We start from the raw sequence: 24,389 nt of genomic DNA on the forward strand, positions 1-24,389 counted from the left end.
ACACAGGCTAGAAAGCAGTGGCGCGATCTTGGCTCACTGCAACCTCTGCCTCCCGGGCTCAAGCTATTCTTCTACCTCAGCCTCCCAAGCAGATGGGACTACGGGCATGCACCACCACAACCAGCTGATTTTTGTAATTTTAGTAGAGACAGGGTTTCACCATATTGGGCCAGGCTGAGCTGGAACTCCTGACCTCGTGATCCACCTGCCTTGGCCTCCCAAAGTGCTGGGATTACAGGCGTGAGGCACCAGGTCCAGCCAGGTATGCCTTTCTTATTGCAATCCTGCACCCACATAAAAGCTGCATTTTCGGCCGGGCGCGGTGGCTCAAGCCTGTAATCCCAGCACTTTGGGAGGCCGAGATGGGCGGATCACGAGGTCAGGAGATCGAGACCATCCTGGCTAACACGGTGAAACCCCGTCTCTACTAAGAAATACAAAAAATAGCCGGGCGAGGTGGCAGCGCCTGTAGTCCCAGCTACTCGGGAGGCTGAGGCCGGAGAATGGCGTGAACCCAGGAGGCGGAGCTTGCAGTGAGCTGAGATCCGGCCACTGCACTCCAGCCTGGGCTACAGAGCGAGACTCCGTCTCAAAAAAAAAAAAAAAAAAAAAAAACTGCATTTTCAATACAAGATAAAAGAATATTTCACAAGAAGTGTGAGATTGTCATGCCTGCTGGTACAGCTGCAACAACGGCTTCATAAATTTCCTTTCCTTTTTTTCACTATGTTCATTTATGCTGAATTCATTTATCTTTAAATGGCAGGCAACCACATAGAATGCACTCATTCTAAGGTGCATATCAAGCAATTTGACTTTTTCTTCTAACATCATGACATTTCTCTCCTTCCTGGGAGCACTTTCAGCATCACTAGTGTCACTCAATGAGTCCCATGGTGTTACTCAAAGTTTACAGACTTGCACTAAACATAGTGAAATATATGTAAGAAAAATATGAGATCACTTTGTTTTGTTTTTTGTTGTTGTTGTTTTTTACATTTTTTTAGGCTAGTCTCAAACTCCTGAGCTCAAATGCACCTCCCACCTCGGTGTCCCAAAGAGCTGGTATTACGGGTATGAGCCACCACATTTGGCGGAGATCACTTTTTACCAAGATACACAATTTACTGGAGACGGACAGGCCCACATGGAGATAACTGGCATCAAAGGATGTTGTTTTGTTTTGTTTTTGAGACAGGTTCTGGCTCTGTCACCCAGGCTGGAGTGCAGTGGGGCATGATCTTGGCTCACTGCAACCTCGGCCTCCTGGGATCAAGCAATCCTCCCGCCACAGCCTCCTGAGTAGCTGGGACTACAGGCACGCACCACCACACTCGGCTAATTTTTGTATTTTTTATAGACGGGGTCTCACCATGTTGCCAGTCTGGTCACGAACTCCTTGGCTCAAGCAATCCACCCACCTCAGCCTCCCAAAGTGCTGGAATTGCTGGCATGAGCAACCACGCCTGGTCAGTCACAGGGCATCACACAGGTACTTCGAACACTTGAGCTTACTGCAAAAGCAGCAGGAGGTAGCTACAAAGTTATTACAGCAGTAGGGCATATACTACAGTTAATTCCATGAAGTTATGATTTAACACTGCACCTTTATGATTGCATTTCTCTTGACTGCAAATAGTGCCACATACAGTCTATACACACACACAGTTTGTATACATTTTGTTAGTAAATGATAAAACAGGCTAGCATCTACAAATATTTTAAGCATTCATGGCATACCTTTTTAATGTTTTTTAATATTTCTAGGGTACATAGTTCATCTTCAAGTTTTTTCAAACTGTAGAAAATCTCCAAAAAATTTACCAATGTATTTATTGAAAAAAATTTCCGTAGGACAAACACATGTTGTTGAAAGCCAAACTGCATATACTTTTCAGTGATGGGATTTAAAACTTAAAGAGAGTACAGTTACAAAGCTTAGAATCATCTAAAGTGTACATTTAACTGATCACAAACAAGAGGCAGTGGGCATCAGTGGAGCCAAGGGAAAGAAGAGATTATTTCTACTACTGGTCATGCCTACAGGGTGCTAGTTACTAAAAAGGAATATTTAAAGACAGCCTTCTAGCTACTGAAAAATAAAAATAAAAAATAAAAAACTTAAGTTCTTAAAGCTAAAGTAAAAAACATGGCCTTATTGCTTTTTTAAAAAACTGTTTTCCTGTATTCTAAGATTTTCTATATAAAGCATCTTCCATCCCACTCTCAGAGATGCACATGATAAAACCGTGCACGTCCATGTGACCTGTTAAGGGTCTCCTTCAGAGATAAAACATTTTTACTTTCTACTTTTCCTCCCAGCAAAGGAAGAGTTAAAAGTAAAGTTCTTACAACAATCTCTCTTTGAGGACTAGAAACTTTATTTTCTGTATCAGTCCCAGAAGGGCTTGTCATCCTGCAGCTTAATGGTAGTATAAAAGACCACTGAATCAGCATCCAGGACTCTAATCCAGCACTCCAAGCTGGCTAAGGCACTAAAAAAATAAGTGACTTTCATCAAGAGCCACGCTCCTGCTGGGAACGGTGGCTCAAGCCTGTAATCCCAGCACTTAAGGAGGCCAGGGTGGGCGGATCACTTGAGGTCAGGAGTTCAAGACCAGCCTGCCAACATGATGAAACCCCATCTGTACTAAAAATACAAAAAATTATCCAGGCGTGGTGGCGCATGCCTGTAATTCCAGCTATTCAGGAGGCTGAAGCATGAGAATCGCTTGAACCCGGGAGGCAGAGGTTGGAGTGAGCTGAGATCGTGCCACTGCATTCCAAACTGGATGACAAAGCAAAACTCTATCTCAAAAAGAAAAAAAGAAAGAGCCAGGCTCCTTCAGTCCTTCATTTTTCCTTCAGTGAAAACATGGAATGGTTTAGGGCAATGGACTTCAAACTGTGTTCTTCAAAGCTGCCTTGGGGAGCACCCCAGTGGACAAGAGGAAGGTCAGGTGGCAAGGACCAAGCTCTCACCTGCCAATTCTCTCAGAGTAGAGCCACCTTTTCTGCTTTATATGTAATAGAGTTCTACAGAAGATGTACTTATTTATTTTTATTTTATTTTGAAACAGAGTCTCGCTCTGTTGCCCAGGCTGGAGGGAAATGGTGCAATCTCAGCTCACTGCCACCTCCGCCTGCTAGGTTGAAGCAATTCTCCTGCCTCAGCCTCCCGAGTAGCTGGGATTACAGGCACATGCAACTGGGCCCAGCTAATTTTATGTATTTTTGCTAGAGACAGGGCTTCACCATGCTGGCCAGGCTGGTATCAAACTCCTGACCTCAAGTGATTTGCCCACCTTGGCCTCCCAAAGTGTTGGGAATACAGGCGTGAGCCACTGCGCCTGGCCTACACAAGATTTTATTTCACAAAGCATTCTGCTACTACAAAGTAAGGCTGAAAAACATTGATCCAGGTGCTCTGTAAAGTCCTGACCACTCCACACATTTTCAGACCCAGAGCTATACACAATGTATCTCATCTGTGAAAGACGTGGTCAATTTTACATTAATTCTGCAATTAACATTCGGTAACATTTTAGGATAAAATACATCATGCCCAACCCCCCAAAAAAACTATCAATAGGATATTCTAGAAATAAAAATAATCAACAGGATAAGATTCCCCATAAAACTGACTGAAGGCCAGGCACAGTGGCTCATGCCTGTAATCCCAGTACTTTGGGAGGCTGAAGCAGGCAGATTGCCTGAGACCAGGAGTTCGAGACCAGCCTGACCAACATGGAGAAACCCCATTTCCACAAAAATACAAAATTAGCCAGGCGTGGTGGCACACACCTGTAATCCTAGCTACTAGGGAGGCTGAGGCAGGAGAATCGCTTGAACCCAGGAGGCAGAGGTTGCAGTGAGCCAACATCGTGCCATTGCACTCCAGCCTAGACAACAAGAGTGAGACTCCGTCTCAAAAAAAAAAAAAAAAAACCACCAAAAAAACTGACTAAAGTAGCCAGCTGGCATCGAACACTGTGGCAACCTTTGTACCCTGAATGTTAGCAGCAATGACAGCACCTGGTGACCAAATGAAGTACCCAGCCACAGAAGTAGGACTGCCAAGTGGCAGGAATTTCTTTTAAGTAGATTATCCATCTTATCTCCACTACATCTCAATTAAACTTCGGCTTCTGGGGATGTTATTCCTAGCTCACAGTCTTTCCTGACCCTTTCTCCCACCCTATCTACTAAACCTGCCCAACACAAACAGTCCACCCAGAGGCACATCTAAATTTCAGGAGTTTGGGGGATACAGGTACGCACAATATATGTTCACAAAGTTGAATGACAGTTGTATGTTACAACATACCCAAGTTTAACGCATTCAATCATGTCATCTAGATGCTCCTTCTAAGACTGATTTGAAAATTATAATGCCTAAAAATATTTACATTAATAATTTTCCAGAGAGATGCCTGAAACAATGTACTCTGGAACTGACAAACCAATTTTTTAAATTAATTTTTATTTAAGACAGACTCTTGCTCTGCCCCCCAGGCTGGAGGGCAGTGGCGCCATCTCAGCTCACTGCAACCTTCGCCTCCCAGGTTCAAATGATTCTCATGCCTCAGCCTCCCAAGTAGCAAATAGGCGTGCACCATCAAGCCTGACTAATTTTTTGTATTTTAGTAGAGACAGGGTTTCACCATGTTGCCCAGGCTGGTCTCGAACTCCAGACCTCAGGCAATCCACCTGCTTCAGCCTCTGAAAGTGCTAGGATTACAGGCATGATCCACTGCACCCAGCCGGATTATTAATTTTAAACTTACTAGCAAAGCTGTTTAACTACAAAGATGTCTATGTGGAGTGTAATTCAAACATCAGTGACAAAACATCTACATATACATTTTGTAGGATTTATCTAGTGAGGCTAAGAATTCAACATAAAGTATTATATGGCTGGGCGCGGTGGCTCAAGCCTGTAATCCCAGCACTTTGGGAGGCCGAGACGGGCGGATCACGAGGTCAGGAGATCGAGACCATCCTGACTAACACGGTGAAACCCCATCTCTACTAAAAAAATACAAAAAACTAGCCGGGCGAAGTGGCGGGCGCCTGTGGTCCCAGCTACTCGGGAGGCTGAGGCAGGAGAATGGCGTAAACCTGGGAGGCGGAGCTTGCAGTGAGCTGAGATCCGGCCATTGCACTCCAGCCTGGGTGACAGAGTGAGACTCCGTCACAAAAAAAAAAAAAAAAAAAAAAAAAAAAAAAAAAAAAGTATTATATATGCCCAAAATGTAAGTCAAGGTCTTTTCTCAAAGAGTATCCCTAAAAAAAGTAGTTTCAGCCAGGCATGGTGGCTCACGTCTGTAATTCCAGCACTTTGGGAGCCCAAGGTGGGTGGATCACTTGAGGCCAGGAGTTCAAGACCAGCCTGGCCAACATGGAAAAACCCCATCCCTATGAAAAATACAAAAATTAACTGGGCGTGGTGGCATGTGCCTGTAATCTCAGCTAGTCGGGAACACGGTGGGGAAAAAAAAAAAAATCAAGTTAGTCATTAAATTCTGAAAGTAACAAATGTAATTTGCATAAAATACATTTTTAAAACTGTCCCACTATTTTGCAAACAAGTAGTTTACAAAAATAAAATATATCCAGTGTCAGTATCATATGTGAATTCAAGAAATACTGTATCAGTTGGGCATGGTGGCTCATGACTGTAATCCCGGCACTCTGGGAGGTTAGGGTGGGAAGATCACTTGAGACCAGGTGTTTGAGACCAGCCTGGGCAACAGTGAGACCCCGTTTCTACAAAAAATAAAAATCTAGTCAGGTATGGTGGTGCATGCCTGTAGTCCCAGCTACTTGGGGGCCTGAGGTGGGAGGATCACTAGAGCCCAAGAAGTCAAGGCTGCAGAGTGAGACCCTGTCTTAAAAAAAGAAAAAGAAATGCTATAATGCTAACTGTTTAGACTGTAGGAAATATGACGTTCTCTCTCTCTACCATCTCCACAGCTTTTCTATAAATTTACTGTTCTAAAAAAAAATAAAAAAATAATTAAAAATATGTTCCCTGGGCCGGGCACAGTGGCTCACGTCTGTAATTCCAGCACTTTGGGAGGCCAAGGCGGGCAGATTATGAGGTCAGGAGATCGAGACCATCCTGGCTATCATGGTGAAACCCTGTCTCTACTAAAAATACAAAAAAATTGGCCAGGCATGGTGACAAGCGCCTGTAGTCCCAGCTACTTGGGAGGCTAAGGCAGGAGAATGGCGTGAACCCGGAAGGCAGAGGTTGCAGTGAGCCAAGATAGCGCCACTGCACTCCAGCCTGGGCAACAGAGCGAGACTCCGTCTCAAAAAAAAAAAAAAAAAAAAGTTCTCTGGAAAACCATTTAACTGATTCAAAAAACATTTAAAACGATAATAGTCATTGCTGTTGCAAATCTGAAATGTCTGAATAAAACAGCTTCATAAAACAAGAGTGGAAAGGTAGTATTTCTAAATTAACGTAAAATTTGTGAATTTAAAAATATTTGTACCTAACTTAAGAAATTAAATATCTTTTTCTTTTCTTTTTTTTTTTTTTTTTTTTTTTTGAGACAGAGTCTCGCTCTGTCGCCCAGGCTGGAGTGCAGTGGCCGGATCTCAGCTCACTGCAAGCTCCGCCTCCCAGGTTCACGCCATTCGCCTGCCTCAGCCTCCCAAGTAGCTGGGACTACAGGCGCCCGCCACCTCGCCCAGCTAGTTTTTCATACTTTTTAGTAGAGATGGGGTTTCACCGTGTTAGTCAGGATGGTCTCGATCTCCTGACCTCGTGGTCCGCCCGTCTCGGCCTCCCAAAGTGCTGGGATTACAGGCTTGAGCCACCGCGCCCGGCCTAAGAAATTAAATATCATAAGAAGACATTTGACTATTTCATGTATATCCATAAAGTTTACATGCTCAAATTGTCATAAAATTTAATCTTCTCACTGGGGAATGAGGAAACTTAGAATTAGGGCTGCCTTATACTGAGCTATATAAAGCGTAATACAAACTATGAAAGGTTCCTTTGGAGACATACACAACAACAAAGCACCCCAACCCAAACAAAGGAAAGAAAAAACCCTCTGAGCACTAACTATTCACACGAGTTGCACTATAGCACCAGAAGATTACATCAAGTTGCTCTACCTTCCTTCACCTTTGGTAGGTAGTCATGCTCTTAGAATTAAAGAAGACTATGAGTTTAAAAATCTGGCAACTCCAAGTAATAATTTTTTTAAATATTGCCTTATGTGAATATATGTAATAACTTTTTTCCTCTCTGCAAACAGAATACAAGACAATATTAAAAATCTGTGGGTCCGACTGGGCGCGGTGGCTCACGTCTATAATCCCAGCACTTTGGGAGGCCGAGGCTGGTGGATCACCTGAGGTCAGGAATTCAAGACTAGCCTGGCAAATGTGGTGAAACCCTCTCTACTGAAAACACAAAAATTAGCCAGGCATGGTGGCGTGTGCCTGTAATCCCAGCTACTCGGGCCGCTGAGGCAGGAGAACCACTTGAACCCAGGAGGCAGAGGTTGCAGTGAGCCAAGATAGTGCCATTGCTCTCTAGCCTCAGAGACAAGAGTGAAACTCCATCTCAAAAAAAAATGTGTTGGCCGGGCGCGGTGGCTCAAGCCTGTAATCCCAGCACTTTAGGAGGCCGAGACGGGTGGATCACGAGGTCAAGAGATCGAGACCATCCTGGCAAACACGGTGAAACCCCGTCTCTACTAAAAAATACCAAAACAACTAGCTGGGCGAGGTGGCGGGCGCCTGTAGTCCCAGCTACTCGGGAGGCTGAGGCAGGAGAATGGCCTAAACCTGGTAGACGGAGCTTGCAGTGAGCCGAGATCTGGCCACTGCACTCCAGCCTGGGCAACAGAGCAAGACTCCGTCTGAAAAAAAAAAAAAAAAATGTGGGTCCTATTGCACCTATAATACAAACAGAGCAAGACAAAAATCTCTCTAATCCTTAGTTCCAACATAGAGAATACTACCCGCCTATACCAGATAATAAAATAATGATAAATTATTTATAAACTGTCAAGATCAGAAAAAGGATACTAATGCTAATGATATCTGAAGGCCATCAATGATAAACCAACAAACATAATAAATTTTTCTCAAATCTCATTCTCCTTAGACTTCTCTACCCCAACTGGTTTATCCTCTAACTTTCCTTCTTTTCCTTTGCCACCAAAAAAAAAAAATTCTTTTCTTTTTTTTATTCTTTTTCTTTTTTTTTTTGGAGACAAAGTCTTACTCCGTCACCCAGTTGGAGTGCAGTGGCATGATCTCGGCGCACTTCAACCTCCACCTCTCAGATTCAAGTGATTCTCGTGCCTCAGCCTCCCAATGAGCTGGGATTACAGGCGTGCACCACCATGTCCAGTTAATTTTTGTATTTTTAATAGACATGGGTTTTCTCCATGTTGGCCAGGCTGGTCTCAAACTCCTGGCCTCAAGTGATCCACTCGCTTCGGCCTCCCAAAGTGCTGGGATTACAGGTGTGGGCCACCACACCTGGCTCACAAAAGACGTTTTCTAAATTTCAGACCAAGCCCTCTTCTCTCAACCATCCTCTTTCCTGCAGTAAGCTGACCTTACGGTCCTAATTGCTTTAAATGTCTCTTTGAAGTACCATACTTCCTTTGGGGTTCTAGTCACTTTAAACTTGGTATGCCTAAAACAAAGTCTCCCTCATCTCCAAACAATTTCTCCCAACTTTTTCTTTTTTGAAATGGAGTCTTGCTCTGTCGCCCAGGCTGGAGTGCAGTGGCAAGATCTTGGCTCCCTGCAACGTCTACCTCCTGTGTTCAATTGATTCTCGTGTTTCAGCCTCCCAAGTAGCTGTGATTACGGCATGTGCTACCATGCCCAGTTAATTTTTGTATTTTTAGTAGAGACGGGGTTTCACCATGTTGGCCAGGCTGGTCTTGAACTCCTGACCTCAAGTGATCTGCGCACCTCGGCCTCCCAAAGTGCAGGGATTACAGCCGTGAGCCACTGCGCCAAGCCAGTTTCTCCCAACTTTCTTATTCTTCATTAAGTATAACAGTCTAAGTTAAAAAAATCTTTAATTTTGTCATTTTGTATTGCTTTTCTCTTCATGTCCCATAATTAATTAGTCCTACTTCTGCTGATTCTTCTTTGAAACAGCTTTTCCAAAATTTAAAAGCCTTAAAAAGGTTCAATGTCTTTGACCTAATATTTCCATTTGCAGGATTCTACCTGGTCTAAGAAAATCTGAAATGCATACAAAGATATTCACTGAAGTAATACCATGCCAGAAAACTGGAAACGTCTGTCTAGCAATAGGGAAATATTTAAGCAAATTAAATAAATTAGAATATTAGTCATTAATAATTAGTTATGGGCCTGGCGCGGTGGCTCACGACTGTAATCCCAGCATTTTGGGAGGCTGAGGTGGGCGGATCACGAGGTCAGGAGATAGAGACCATCCTGGCTAACAAGGTGAAACCCTATCTCTACTAAAAATACAAAAAATTAGCCAGGCACGGTAGCGGGCGCCTGTAGCCCCAGCTGCTCGGGAGGCTGAGGCAGAAGAATGGTGTGAACCCGGGAGGCAGAGCTTACAGTGAGCCGAGATCGCGCCACTGCACTCCAGCCTGCGCAATAGAGACTCCGCCTCAAAATAATAATAATAATAATAATACTAGTTATGAAGTTTTTAAAGACATGAAAAATGTTTATAACAAAACATAAAATAAGGAAAGCAGGATACAAAATCATATATAAGAGATGACAATGTAAGTAACAAAAACACAGGAACAGAAAAAGACCAAAGGAAATACACCAAAATATTAGCAATGTCCTATCTGTGCATATCGTGCCGGCTGGTGAGAATATGACTCATTTTTGTTGTCTTTTTATACTCCTATAGTTTCTAGATATGGCATATAATATTTTTAAAACCTGGAAAAATTTATTTTTAAAAAATGTGTTTCTAATTCAAGACTCTTCAAGGTCTCCCTAAATAAACTACAAATTCAATATTATCCCAACCCAATAGCAAAACAGTGCGAGATAGGGACTTGAAAATATCATTTTAATGAAAAAATATGCAAGAATGGTCCCCAAAAATATAAAATCAATTGGGTATGGGCGTATGAGAGAGCCCTTGCATTTCCAAAAACTAAAGTGTAGTCAGGCCAAGCACACTGGCTCACACCTGTAATCCCAACACTTTGGGGAGCCAAGGTGGGAGGACAGCTTGAAGCCAGGAGTTCAAGACTAACCTGGGCAGCAAAGCAACACCCATCTCTATTTTAAAAAGAAAAGAAAGTATATTCAAAATCACAGCAATTAAGGTAACATGGAACTAGAGCAAGGACAGAGAAGTCAACACACTCAAGTACAGGTGGAAATACAATTGAGTTGGCACAACTAGATAAGCTATTTAGAAACAAGCAAGCAACAAAAGCCTAACAACCACAAAACAGCCAATCTTTACTGAATATTTACCACAGGTCCACAATCCTTGGGACCAGATGCTTCACTATTCAAGTTTTTTGGGTTTTCCAAAGGTAATATGGCACCCATACCATGTATTATGCAATATTCCAGAAAGGTATGGAGAAGCGCACCATAGGTATTTTAAAACATGCAACTTATAGCTGGGCACAGTAGGGCAAACACCTGTAGTCCCAGCTACTCAGAAGGCTGATGAAGCAGGAGGATCACTTGAGCCCAGAAATTTGAGTTTGAGTCCAGCCTGGGCAACATAATGAGAATTCATTTCTTTTTTTTTTTTTTGAGACGGAGTCTCGCTCTGTCACTCAGGCTGGAGTGCAGTGGCGCGGTCTCAGCTCACTGCAAGCTCCGCCTCCCAGGTTCACATGATTCTCCTGCCTCAGCCTTCTGAGTAGCTGAGACTACAGGTACCCGCCACCACACCCAGCTAATTTTTTGTATTTTGTTTAGTAGAGACGGGGTTTCACAGTGTTAGCCAGGATGGTCTCGATCTCCTGACCTTGGGATCCACCCGCCTCGACCTCCCAAAGTGCTGGGATTACAGGAGTGAGCCACCGCGCCCAGCCAAGAATTCACTTCTTAAAACATACACACAAAAACACACATCCCTACAGCATTCCTCATCTGAGAGTAAAGAGTTGTAGTTCGTCTCCCCACACCCCATCCCATCCCTGTCCATTGAAAACCTGTGCTGTAATCCCACTACTTCCTGACAACTCAGGATTTTTGCTCCAAATACCCCTTTTCTCACCCATATTTTCAACCTCTTAACTTTCTACTAGCTCCTTGCCATCCTTTTTTTTCTTTTTGGGGGGGGCGGTGGGGACAGAGTCTCACTCTGTTGTCCAGGTTTGAGAGCAGTGGCATGATCTGGCTCACTGCAACCTCCACCTCTCAGGTTCAGGCGAATTATCCTTCCTCAGCCTCCAGAGTAGCTGGGATTACAGGGGTGCGTCATCCTTCCTGGCTTTTATATTTTTAGTAGAGACGGGGTTTCGCCATGTTGGCCAGGCTGGTCTCAAACTCCTGACCTCAGGAGATCCACCCGCCTCAGCCTCCCAAAGTGCTAGGATTACAGTAGTGAGCCACCATGCCCAGCATCCCCCCTTTTTTACAAAAAAAATAAAAAGCACCTTTTCTCCTTCATACACACACACACACAAAAGCTTATTCAATAACTAATCTTAAGAAAAACAAACAAAAAAGGACCCTGCTCTGTCTTCCTATTCACTCATACAGCTGCAAGGTTGCTTTTATTTCAAAACACTGTGCTAAGATAGCTCCAGCTATAGTCTCTAATGATTTTCTAACTGCCAGAAGCAAAGGCCAAGATTAAGGCTCATCTCACTTGAATTTCATCTGCAGACTAACACTGCTGACCATGCCCTTCTTGAAATGCTATATTCCCTTGGTTTCTGTGAGACAACTTTCTCCTGGGTCTCCCATCTCTCTGGCTCCTGCTTTACCAACCCTATCTGTAGCCTTCTCTTCACGTGCTGATGCACCTTCATTCAGCCAGTTCCCTACCATCAGCTATACTTGACAACTCCCAATATACATCCTCCTCAACAGAGCTCTTCCCAGTGCTCTAGCTACAAACACTGACCAAAGAGCTCTTAAAGGAATTCATATGGAGACCTCAAAAAGTCTGGCCAGGCTGGGCGCGGTGGCTCATGCCTACAATCCCAGCACTTTGGGGGGCCGAGGATGGTGGATCACCTGAAGCCAGGAGTTCGGGACCAGTCTGGCCAACATGGTGAAACCCCGTTTCAACTAAAAAAAAACACACAAAAATTAGCCGGCCATGGTGTTGGCACTATAACTCCAGCTACTCAGGAGGCTGAGGTGGGAGAATTGCTTGAACTTGGGAGGCGGAGGCTGCTCTGAGAGCCGAGATCGCACCACTACACTCCAGCCTGAGCAAAAGAGCAAGACCCCATATCAAAAAAAAAACAAGGAAAAAAAAGAAAAGGCTGGCCAAAGTCACCAATAATTTTTCTGAAACATGCTCTGCATTCCCTATTGTGAAGAATGGCAACACCACCCATAAATCTAGCTAATTCAGAAACATGGAATTCATCCTAGAACCCTCCCACTCTTCTCTCACATTAAACTGGACACTAAGTCTAGTGGATTCTAGCCCCTTAATACACATCAGTCTCCTGAAGTCTCATGCAATAGCCTCCCAATGGAGCGCCTGGCCTCTAAGCAATTCTCCACACAATAGCTAAAGGAATCTTTCTAAAACCCTGAGTGTGTGCCCCTTAGCAGCTTCCCAGTCCTTTGTCTGACTTCCTCAGAGCCCTACTAATTGCTTACCACACCCTGCACTCCAGCCTTACTAACCTGCTTGACATTCCAAGACTACACACCATTTTAAACTCCACATGTTGACACCAACTGCAGTGTTTCTTCTGCATGGAAGGTCCTTGCCCTGCCCCCTTATTTTACTTGGCAAATTATTACTGGTTCTTCCAGAACTGGTTTAGAATGCCCTCCTGATTTCCAGTTTACTTTTAGATTACAAAATGATACACATAATGATTAGAAAGATACACAACTTATACATACATCTGAAAAAGAAATCATCCAAAAATCTAGAACTTTTTATAAATCAATAAGAAAAACTCGCAACACAGTATTTTTTTAAAGGGTAGGGGGCAAAAGACTTAAAAAGACACTTCACAAAATAGGAAACTCAAATGACCAAGAAACATATAAAAAGATGTTGGCGGCCGGGCGCCGTGGCTCACGCCTGTAATCCCAGCACTTTCGGAGGCCAAGGCGGGCGGATCACAAGGTCAGGAGATCGAGACCACGGTGAAACCCCGTCTCTACTAAAAATACAAAAAAAATTAGCCGGGCGCGCTTGTGGGCGCCTGTAGTCTCAGCTACTCGGGAGGCTGAGGCAGGAGAATGGCGTGAACCCGGGAGGTGGAGCTTGCAGTGAGCTGAGATCCGGCCACTGCACTCCAGCCTGGGCAACAGAGCGAGACTCCGTCTCAAAAAAAAAAAAAAAAAAAATGTTGGCCAGGCCCGGTGGCTCATGCCTGTAATTCCAGCACTTTGGGAGGCTGAGGCGGGCAGATCATAAGGTCAAGAGATCAAGACCATCCTGGCCAACATGGTGAAACCCCATCTCTACTAAAAATACAAAAATTAGCTGGGCGCAGTGGCACACACCTGTAGTCCCAGCTACTCAGGAGGCTGAGGCAGGAGAATTGCTTGTATCCAGGAGACGGAGGTTGCAGTGAGTTGAGATCATGACACTGCATTCCAGCCTGGCGACAGAAAGACTCCGTCTCAAAAAAAAAAAACAGATGTTTAACATCGTAACTCAGGAAAATGCAATTGAAAACCATAATGAAATATCAATACACACCCATAATAGGTAAAATTTATTAAAATGACACTGCCAAGTGTGGGCAAAAATGTGAAGCAACCATAAGTGTCTTTACACTTGTGGGACTGTAAAGTAGTTCAATCAAAACTACATTTTTGAGCCTGGGCAACATAGGGAGATCCCATCTCTACAAAAAATTTTAAAATCAGCCGGGCGTGGTGGTGCTAGCCTGTAGTCCCAGCTACTCATAGTCCCAGCTACTCAGGAGCCTGAGGCAGGAGGATTATTTGACGCCAGGAATTTGAGGTGGCAGTGAGCTATGATCGTGCCACTGCCAGCCAACAAAGCAAGACCCAGTCTCTAAAAAAAAAAAAAATACAGTCAGCCCTCTGAAACTGTGGATTCTGTATCCATATATCCATAGGTTCAACCAATCATGGATCAAAAACAATCAAAAGCAAATAAATAATAACGATAAAATAAAATCTACAAATTTTAAAAAACACCGTATAACAACTATCGACATGGTATTTACATTGTATAATGTATTATTAGTAATCTAGAGATAATTTAAAATATACAGAAGGATGTGTGAAGGTTACAAGGGACTTGAGTATCCTCAGATTTTGTTATCTGAGGGTGTCCCGGAACCAATCCTCCAAGGATACTGAGGGATGACTGTATATTCTATAAGATTTCATTTATATGAAATTCAAGAACAGACAAAACTAAGCAATAGTGATAGATATCAGAAAAGTTGTTGCTTCTAGGTGGTATAGACTCGGGGGAAGCATGAGAAAACTTACGGAGCATTGAAAGGGTTTTATATACTGATCTACGTGGTGGTTACAGGGGTATAAATAAATGTAAAAAAAATCATCAAACTGTACAACTAAGATGAATGCACTGGGCCGGGTGCGGTGGCTCACGCCTGTAATACCAGCACTTTGGGAGGCCGAGGCAGGTGGATCATGAGATCAGCAGATCGAGACCAGCATGGCCAACATGGTGGAACCTTGTCTCTACTAAAATTACAAAAATTAGCTGGGAAGTGGTGGCACAAGCCTGTACTCCCAGCTACTCAGGAGGCTGAGGCAAGAGAATGGCTTGAACTGGGGAAGCGGAGGTTGCAGTGAGCCAAGATCGTGCCACTGCACTCCAGCCTAGTGACAGAGCAAGACTCTGTCTCAAAAAAACAAACAAACAAACAAACAAAAAATGAGTGCACTGCCAGGCATGGTGGTAGGCACCTGTAGTCCCAGCTACTTTGGAGGCTGAGGTGGCGAATCACCCAAACCCAAGAGGGTGAAGGCAGCCTAGGCAACAAAGTAAGACCCTATCTCTAACAAAGAAAATTAAAATTAAAAATGATGTTTTTTCCTTAAGATGGAGTTTCACTGCGTCGCCCAGGCTGGCATTCAGTGGCGCGATCTCAGCTCACAGCAACCTCCACCTCCTGTGTTCAAGCAACTCTCCCACCTCAGACTCTCGAATAGCTGGGACTACAGGCACATGCCACCACTCCCAGCTAATTCTTGTTATTTTTAGTAGAGATAGGGTTTCATCATGTTGACCAGGCTGGTCTCAAACTCCTGACCTCAAGTGATCCTCACTGATTCTTAAAAGATCAATGCACTTTACATACATGCATATACATGTATGTTAGGACTCAATTTTTTAAAAATGAACAAAACCCTGTACAAATAAAAGAATAACACACTAAAACAATTAATACCCTAAATTAACATGCTAAAAAAAAATTTTTTTCTTTTTTTTGAGACAGACTCTCATTCTGTTGCCCAGGCTGGAGTGCAGCAGTGCGATCTCGGCTCACTGCAAGCTCCACCCCCCAGGTTCAAGCAATTCTCCTGCCTCAGCCTCCTGCGTAGCTGGGATTATAGGCACATGTCACCACACATGACTAATTTTTGTATTTTTAGAAGAGATGGGGTTTCGTCATGTTGACCAGGATGGTCTCAATCTCCTGACCTCGTGATCCACAAGCCTCGGCCTCCCAAAGTGCTGGGATTACAGGCGTGAGCCACCGTGCCCGGCCACTAAAAAATTTTTAAATTAAAAATAATCAGTAGAGCCACAGCTGATGCTTACTTCTTAAATCTTCTGTATTATGCTGAATTTTGTACTGAATTTTGTACCATGACCATATTACTTTTATTACTTTAAAAAAAAATAAAAAAATAAAGCTGGGCCGGGTACAGTAGCTCATGACTGTAATCCCAGCATTTTGGGAGGCTCAGGCAGGTAGATCACTTGAGGCTTAGGCCAGGAGTTGCTGACCAGGCTCTACTAAAAATACAAAGAAATAAGCTGGGCATGGTGGCGCATGCCTGTAATCCCAGTTACTCGGGAGGATGAGGCAGGAGGAGCACCTGAATCCCGGAGGCGGGGGTTACAGTGAACCAAGATCATGCCACTGCATTCCTGCCTGGGTGACAGAGCCAGACCGTCTCAAGAAAAAAAAAAAAAAAAAAAAAGTTATTTCATTAAAATGACAATGTTAAAACGAAACCTGGCCAGGGCAGTGGCTCAAGCCTGTAATTCCAGTGTTTTGGGAGGCCATGGCAGGTGGATCATGAGGTCAGGAGTTCAAGACCTGCCTGGCCAATACAGTGAAACCCTGTCTCTATTAAAAATACAAAAAATTAGCCAGAAATGGTGGCAGGCGCTTGTAATCCCAGCTACTCACGAGGCTGAGGCAGGAGAATCACTTGAACCCAGGAGGCAGAGGTTGCAGTGAGCTGAGATCAGGCCACTGCACTCCAGCCTGGGCAACAGAGCAAAACTCCATCTCAAATAAAAAAAAAAAAAAAAAGAAATCTAAGCACTACTGTACCTCATCACACTGGCCTGCAATGGTCTTTTCACAAAGCAATCTCTTCAATTATCTTACTCTTTTAGCATCCAACACACACCCTGGCACTAGCTATCTGCAGAACTAGGTATCTGCTTCGTGTCCATTTACTGTATTCTACTGTAGAGGTGGTCAGCAAAAATGTTTGTTGAATAAACAAATGTGTAAAAAAAAAAAAAGAAATGAGGGCCGGGCGCCATGGCTCACGCCTGTAATCCCAGCACTTTGGGAGGCGGGCAGATTACGAGGCCAGGAGATTGAGACCATCCTGGCTAATACGGTGAAACCCTGTCTCTACTGAAAATACAAAAAAATTACCCAGGCGCGGTGGCGGCTGCCTGTAGTCCCAGCTACTCAGGAGGCTGAGGTAGAAGAATGGCGTGAACCCAGGAGGCGGAGCTTGCAGCGAGCTAAAATCTCGCCACTACACTCCAGCCTGGATGACGCAGCGAGTCTCCGTCTCAAAAAAAAAAAAGAAAGAAAGAAAGAAATGAAAATTAGGCAATCCATGAGAAGCATTCCAAAGTCATGGGCTTATGAGCTTGAATTTATACTACAGAGAAGGGTTGAGGCTTACTGAATAAGAATATAAACTTGTATCACTACATTCCAAAATTGTCTCACTAGGCTAGGCGCGGTGGCTCACGCCCGTAATTCCAGCACTTTGGGAGGCTGAGGCGGGCGGATCATTTGAGGCCAGGAGTTCATAATCAGCCTGGTCAACCTGGTGAAACCCCATCTCTACTAAAAATACAAAAATTAGCCAGGTGTGGTGGCACATGCCTGTAGTCCCAGCTACTTGGGAGGCTGAGCCAGGAGAATCGCTTGAACCTGGGAGGTGGCGGTTGCAGTGAGACGTGATCACGCCACTGCACTCCAGCCTGGGTGACACAGCAAGATTCCATCTCAGAAAAAACTAGAAGCAAAGTATACCCAGATATCATTCAGCCTGTGAATAAAACTGTTAATTCACACAATGGAACACTTGTTACCAATAAAAAGGAAAGCACAGCCGGGAGCGGTGGCTCATGCTTGTAATCCCAGCACTATGGGAGGCCGCGGTCGGCGGATCACCTGAGGTCAGGAGTTCGAGACCAGCCTGGCCAACATGGAAAAACCCCATCTCTACTAAAAATACAAAATCAGCCAGGCATGGTGGCACATGCCTGTAATCCCAGCTACTCAGGAGGCTGAGGCAGGAGAATCACTTAAACCCGGCAGGCAGAAGTTTCAGTGAACCAAGATTGTGCCATTGCACTCCAGGCTGGGCAACAAGAGCAAAACTCCATCTCAAAAAAAAAAAAAAAAGGAATGCACTACTGACACAGGCAACAACATGGATGAATCTCAAGGGCATTACGCTGAGTGAAAAAAGGCAAATCACAAAAGGTGACATACTGCATAATTCCATTTATATAACATTCTCGAAGTGGCAACTTTAAGTGATAGAGAACAGATCAGTATTTGCCAGGCTTAGATTTGAAGAGAGAGAATGTGACTGTTCTTTGTCGTAATGAAATAGTTTGGCATCCTGACTGTGGTGATTATTCTAATCTACACAAATGATACAATTTGTTAGAAGTACACACACAAAGAGTGCATGTAAAACTGGTAAAATTCAAGTAAAATCATTCTTGAATTAATAACATTGTGTCAATGTCAATTTATTGGTTTCAACAATGTTCTATGGTTAAGATATCAACGTGGGGGAAGTTGAATAAAGAGTACACAAAGAACTCTGTACCACTTTTGCAAGGTCTTTTGAGTCTGAAATTACTTCAAAATTAAATGTTTTAATAAAAATTTTACAAGAAGAAAACAGAATTTTTTTTTTTTTTGAGACGGAGTCTTGCTCTGTCACCCAGGCTATAGTGCAGTGGCACGATCTCAGCTCACTGCAACCTCCATCTCCCAGGTTCAAGCGATTCTTCTGCCTCAGCCTCCCGAGTAGCTGGAACTGCAGAAGCACGCCACCACTCCCAGCTAATTTTTGTATTTTTAGTAGAGACAGGGTTTCACCATATTGGCCAGGCTAGTCTCGAACTCCTGACCTCATGATCTGCTCACCTTGGCCTCCCAAAGTGCTGGGATTACAGGCGTGAGCCACCACGCCCGGCCAGAAATAGAAAAATTCTAAGGAACAATAGATGAATGGATAAAATGTGGCATATCAACACTACTATTGAGCAATATAAAGGATCTAAGTACCAATACGTGCCGTAACATGGATGAACCTTGAAAACATTGTTCTAAGGAAACCAGACACAAAGCCACATACTGTATATTCCATCTACATGAAATGTTCAGAATCAGCAGATTCACAGAGACTTAGAACGTAAATTAGTTGTTGCCAACTCAGGGGGAAGGGGAATGGAGAATAACTGGGAAATAAATATGGAGTTTCTTTCTGGGGAAGTGAAAATGTTATAGAATTAGATAACGGCTGCGCAATTTAATCAGTAGACTAAAAATCTGTAAATGGCCTACTTTAAAAGGTAAATTTTATGGTATGTGAACTATATCACAATAAAAGAGTTATAAAAAAATGGGAGAGATCTTTTAAAAATTGTACCTACATATAAACATACCCTAAGGCAAAAATTTATCCCAAGCTATGTGATGTAGCTAATTCCTAAGATTTGTGATTAAACAGCACTACAGTCTTTCTGTGCTGCGTGTTACTCACAAAGCAGCACAATTAATAATTAGCAAACCAAACTCACAGGACAATCTAACAGGATTATAATTTTGACCCACTAAAAAATCTTAATCTTATTCCTGACAACAACAATTTCCAGTGTACCATAAAAGTAGCCTCTAGGAACTGGCTCAATTCATAAAAGCTCACAGATTTGAACTGAACTAAAATTAAATTAAAAGCCAGCTTGCATATACAAAGGTAGATAATGACAAAAGTAAATCATATTACATCACGCCAGACCCACAGTCACATAATTCAAGTTTGCCAATCATCATATTAATAGTTTAAAATTTACCTATTACTCCTTTTCCTCCTCTGGAAAATTAATCAAAAAGCAAAAACAGTGCTTCAGGAAACCTGAATTCTGATCCAAACGAAGCTACTGTTGTGGGCTTAACGTGTCAGAGCTATCCGTAAAATGCAAGGTACCCTGAAAATACTAGTCTCCGGGAGATTCTTTTACCACTTCTCAGGTGCCACTCCTTGCACACTCAACCACATCACCTGGTTTCCCACGCACTACTGCAGGCCAGGTCTGTTTCCACTACTACCCCCTTCCCCACAATCTATTCTCCATATAGCAGCCTTTTGTTTTGTTTTGTTTTTGGAGATGGAGTCTCCCCCTCTGTTGCCCAAGCTGGAGTGCAGTGGTGCAATCTCGGCTCACTCCAAGCTCTGCCTTCCAGGTTCACGGCATTCTCTCACCTCAGCCTCCCGAGTAGCTGGGACTACAGGCACCTGCCACCACGCCGGGCTATTTTTGTTTTTGTATTTTTAGTAGAAATGGGGTGTTAGCCAGGATGGCCTCGATCTTCTGACCTCGTGATCTGCCTGCCTCGGCTTCCCAAAGTTATGGGATTACAGGCATGAGCCACAGCGCCCGGACAGCAGCCCTCTTTTTAAACAGTGAATCAGAACCTGTCCCTTCCACATGTAAGCCTCCAATGGCCTACGGGACCAGATACGCTCTGACTCCGGCCTCCCATCAACCTTTCCGGGCCACTCCTGCCACCCTGACTTTTGGGTTCCTCGAATACTTCCAGCCCACTCCTCCCCAGGGCCTCTGCCACACTGGATCTCCTCCTCATTCTTGATCCTGCTCAAATGTCACTTCTCAGAGAGTGGAGTGTGGACTCTGGTCCTGGGCTGCCTTGATTCAACAGATGGGCATGTTATTTACTCTTGCTGTGTCCCTGTTTCCTCATCTGTAAAATGTCAGTAATAATGGTGCCTACCTCTTAGGGTTGTCACAAGGTACATGTAAAGCAATCGACAGAGTGACTGGCACAGTGTTCAAATGTCATCTATCATTATTACTTAAGATGCCCCCTCTTTTCTTCCCATCCCTTAGCCCTACCTGAAATTATCTTCTGTCACCCTCTTTGTGGTTTTCCCTAAACTTCCCAGGGTTAGCTTTGCAAGGAGCTTCGTCTTGTTCAAAACTCTATCACCTGCCTGGCGCAGTGGCTCACGCCTGTAATCCCACCACTTTGGGAGGCCAAGGCAGGTGGATCACGCGGTCAGGAGATCGAGACCATCCTGGCTAACACGGTAAAACCCCATCTCTACTAAAAATACAAACATTAGCCAGACGTGGTGGCAGGCGCCTGTAGTCCCAGCTACTCGGGAGGCTGAGGCAGGAGAATGGGCTTGAACCCAGAAGGCGGATGTTGCAGTGAGCCGAGATGCTGCCACTACACTCCAGCCTGGGCGACAGAGCGAGACTCGGTCTCAAAAAAAAAAAAAAACACAAAAAAAACCTCTATCACCATCTCCAAAGAAAGACATGTAAATACCTATTTAATAGATGAATAAATATATAACATCAAACATTTCTTTTAAATAATGTCTTGATTCAGGCCAGGAGCAGTGGCTCACGCCTGTAATCCCAGCTCTGTGGGAGGGGATCACCTGAGGTCAAGAGTTGCAGACCAGCCTGGCCAACATGGTGAAACCCCGTCTCTACAAAAAATACAAAAAAAATTAGCTAGGCTGGGTGGCGGGTGCCTGTAATCCCAGCTACTCGGGAGGCTAAGGCAGGAGAATCCCTTGAACCCGGGAGGCGGAGGTTGCAGTGAGCCAAGATCCGGCCATTGCACTCCAGCCTGAGCGACAACAGCGAAACTCTGTCTCAAAAAAAAATTAAATAAAATAATGTATTGATTCAAAGAGTTAAGTGAAAAATGGCATTGCCTCAATCAGTTACATAATTGGGCTGGTCCCATTACCTTCAGACTAGAGTCAGTTCGTTTCATTATTAGCTGGTGTGTTATTTTCCCCCTCAAATTCTATCACACATACACAACACACCGTGGGAGAAACTCGCAGATTAATCTGTGAGAGTATAAACTGAGTACTGTGGCTATTCACTAAGTCTTCATAAACATACCACATAAATCCAAACTGCGGCCCACCAAAAAGGCCCTCGACCATTAGGAAAATCACACCCTAACATATGCAAATACAAGACACATACTGACTTAATTAGAACTGTTTTTCTACCTGTACATATAGGTAACATGCACACATACGTGTCTGTTTGTATACACATGCACACATAGCCATCTCCGACACTGGGGTCACACTTTTTCCACTTCTTTTTATGTTTCTGAATATAACAGACTATGTGGAATTAAATCAATGCTTTGAATTCAGAGCTGTGATTAAAACCCAGTACTTATTCAGAATCCTAAACATTACAGTTCCCCGTACCACTGGGTAAACTTCCATGGTTCACCAAAGGAAATCTCAAATTTAAGGTTGTAATTCACTTGAAAGCTAGCACTAATTTTTTTAAACGCATCTAAAGCTACCAAAAATCCAGTCCATTTTAACATCTTATGAATTCAATATCAAATTTTTACCCACCAATTAGTTCTTCAAGTCTTTAAGAAGTGTTTCCCTTTACTCTAATTTTTTTTTTTTTTAGAAAGTTATTTTTAAGTCACTATCCACATTTTGTGAAACTCTGAAGGACCAAGGCCAACGAGAAGGGGAAAAAAGGAAACAACCAAAAATGTTTCTGGATTTTATTAAAGATGATGCTGGACTCTCGTTCCCCATAGTACCAAAGATGTCACACGGAGTATTATTGCTCAAAAGAGCGAAGCAATTAATCTAGAGGAAGAGATAACGATGTTGAACGCTGGTAAATCAAAAGAATAAGGAGAGAGGAGTGGAAAAGGAGAAGACGCGGCGGCGCTGTGCGGTCTCGGAGCAGCTCTCCAGGAAAGGGTTCTCGGGCAGCGGCCCCCCGGCTCGGGTGAGCGGCCAGACTGGAGGTGGCCAGCGCGGGCGCGTTTTCCACTCCGCCCGGCTCCGGCGCACACGCCCACCGCCCCGCGCAGCCCGCGACCCCGGCGCCCGCAGCGCACCCAAGTCACGCTCGACCCGAGCGGAAAGTTTCGAATCCAAACCAGAGAGCCGAAACGCACAGGTCTCGGGGCTGAACTCGCGCCAGGAACACGCCCGAGGCGAACCACTTGACAACCAGCTCCGGTTCTCAGCAGAAAGGCCGACAGGCGGGGGCCGGGGAGGAAGGGGAGGCGAGACACACGCCCTCGCGCACACTCAGCCCCTCCGACTCCTCCGCCCCGGCTCAGGTGGGAGCAGCGCAGCCGCCGCACTCCCGCACCGGGCGGGCCGGAGCCCCTCCCAGAAAGGGCCGCGACCCCCGGGTCAGCTCGCGCGCAGGGGACCGGTGCGCACGCCCCGCCCGGCGCCTCCCCGCCGGCCTCCCGCCCGCCCGCCGGCCAGTGGCGACCCGGGGCGGGAGGGCGCCGAGTCGAGGCTCCGTGATGCTCGGGAACCGGCCGCGGCCCGCGCGCCCCTCCCCCGCCGCCGCCCCTCCCCCCGGGCCGCCCGCGGGGCGCAGGAGCCGAGCGCCGGCGTCCCGGGAGACCAGCCCGCCCCCCGGCCGGAGGACCTGGACAACTTTCCCCTGCGCGGCCGCGGGCGCCCCCGACGGGGCAGGGGTGGGGAACCGGGACAGGCGCAGCGTGGACTCACTTTTTCGGATGTTTCTCTCTTTTCGGCCTCCGCTTTCGGGCCTGAATGGCCAGCACTGGGGGAAGAGAAGACACACATTAACGGTCGGGCCGCCCGCCAGGGCCGGCCGCGTGGCGGGGAGAGGGCGCGCCGCAGGCCACTCACCTTTCCGGGAGCTCATTCCGACGCGGCGGAAGCGGGGCGGGGGGCTTCGCGGCGGCTGCGGCGGCGGCGGCGACGCGGGCGCCGAGACGAGCCGGGCTGCAGCCTCCACTCGCTCCGCCGGCCGGGAGGAGGCGGGAACCGCGCCTGCGCCGCCACCGCCGCCGCTCCAGCAGGGACCCAGCAAGACCCGCCCCTGGCCGGCCCCGCCCCCGCCCCGCCCCCACCCGCCGGCCCCGGGGGTCGGGACCCCGGAGTCGCGCGCCCCGCGCCCCCGCCCCACCCACCTGTGCAGAGGTGGTCGCCGCCCAAGGCCGCGCTGGCCCTCGGCCTCCCCCACCCCAGCCCGCGGCCCGGGCCTCCGCCTCCTGCGCTCCTGCGGCTGGCCCAGGCCGCCCGCCTCTCCTGGGCACCGGACCCGCGGGACCCTCCCTCCCCGCCGCGGCCTCTCCCCTCCGCACCCCGGCCGGTCGCGCAGCCCGGCGCTCCATGCGCCCTTCCTTGGCCGGCGCCTCCGCGGGTCTCGCACCACCTCTCTTCCCGCGGCCTCTTCTCTCCCTTTGCTCCTCTACATCCTTGCATCCCCATGAGCGCCGCTTCCTCCTCTCCGGCGGGCGTGGAAAGGGCACACGACCAAAAGCTGGGAAACCTGGGTCCGCGATTAGCGGTGTGACCTTGGAGAAGTCATTTTCTCTCCCACCTCTACGTGCCCTCCAGGATTGCATGAGTTTAATGAAGGAAAAGATACAGATAGCATTCAAAGTACGACAATGGTTTTGCACATGAATTGAAACCCGGTTCCCTAAACACCATGTGTATAACAATTCAAAACAACA

General features: G+C 45.8%; 1 protein-coding gene across 11 annotated transcripts in view; it reads right to left on the minus strand.

The window, feature by feature from the left end:
• SRPK2 (SRSF protein kinase 2) overlaps positions 1-24,162 on the minus strand; it is a 290,349-nt gene extending 266,187 nt beyond the window's left edge. For 6 of the 11 annotated variants that reach the window (XM_045387524.3, XM_045387523.3, XM_065541063.2 and 3 more), the window contains exons 1-2: positions 24,015-24,162; positions 23,413-23,467 (exon numbers count right to left, since the gene is read on the minus strand). In XM_045387524.3, the coding sequence (XP_045243459.1) occupies positions 23,413-23,467; positions 24,015-24,141 (182 nt within the window). In that variant the 5' untranslated portion in view covers positions 24,142-24,162. Of the gene's footprint in view, positions 1-23,412; positions 23,468-23,556; positions 23,690-24,014 lie in introns of those variants that run through there. The other 5 variants (XM_045387528.3, XM_045387525.3, XM_065541064.2 and 2 more) reach the window with 1 other exon arrangement.
• Between the last annotated feature and the right edge of the window lie 227 nt (positions 24,163-24,389).

Source organism: Macaca fascicularis, chromosome 3 (assembly GCF_037993035.2).
Source record: "Macaca fascicularis isolate 582-1 chromosome 3, T2T-MFA8v1.1".
Lineage (NCBI taxonomy): Eukaryota > Metazoa > Chordata > Mammalia > Primates > Cercopithecidae > Macaca > Macaca fascicularis.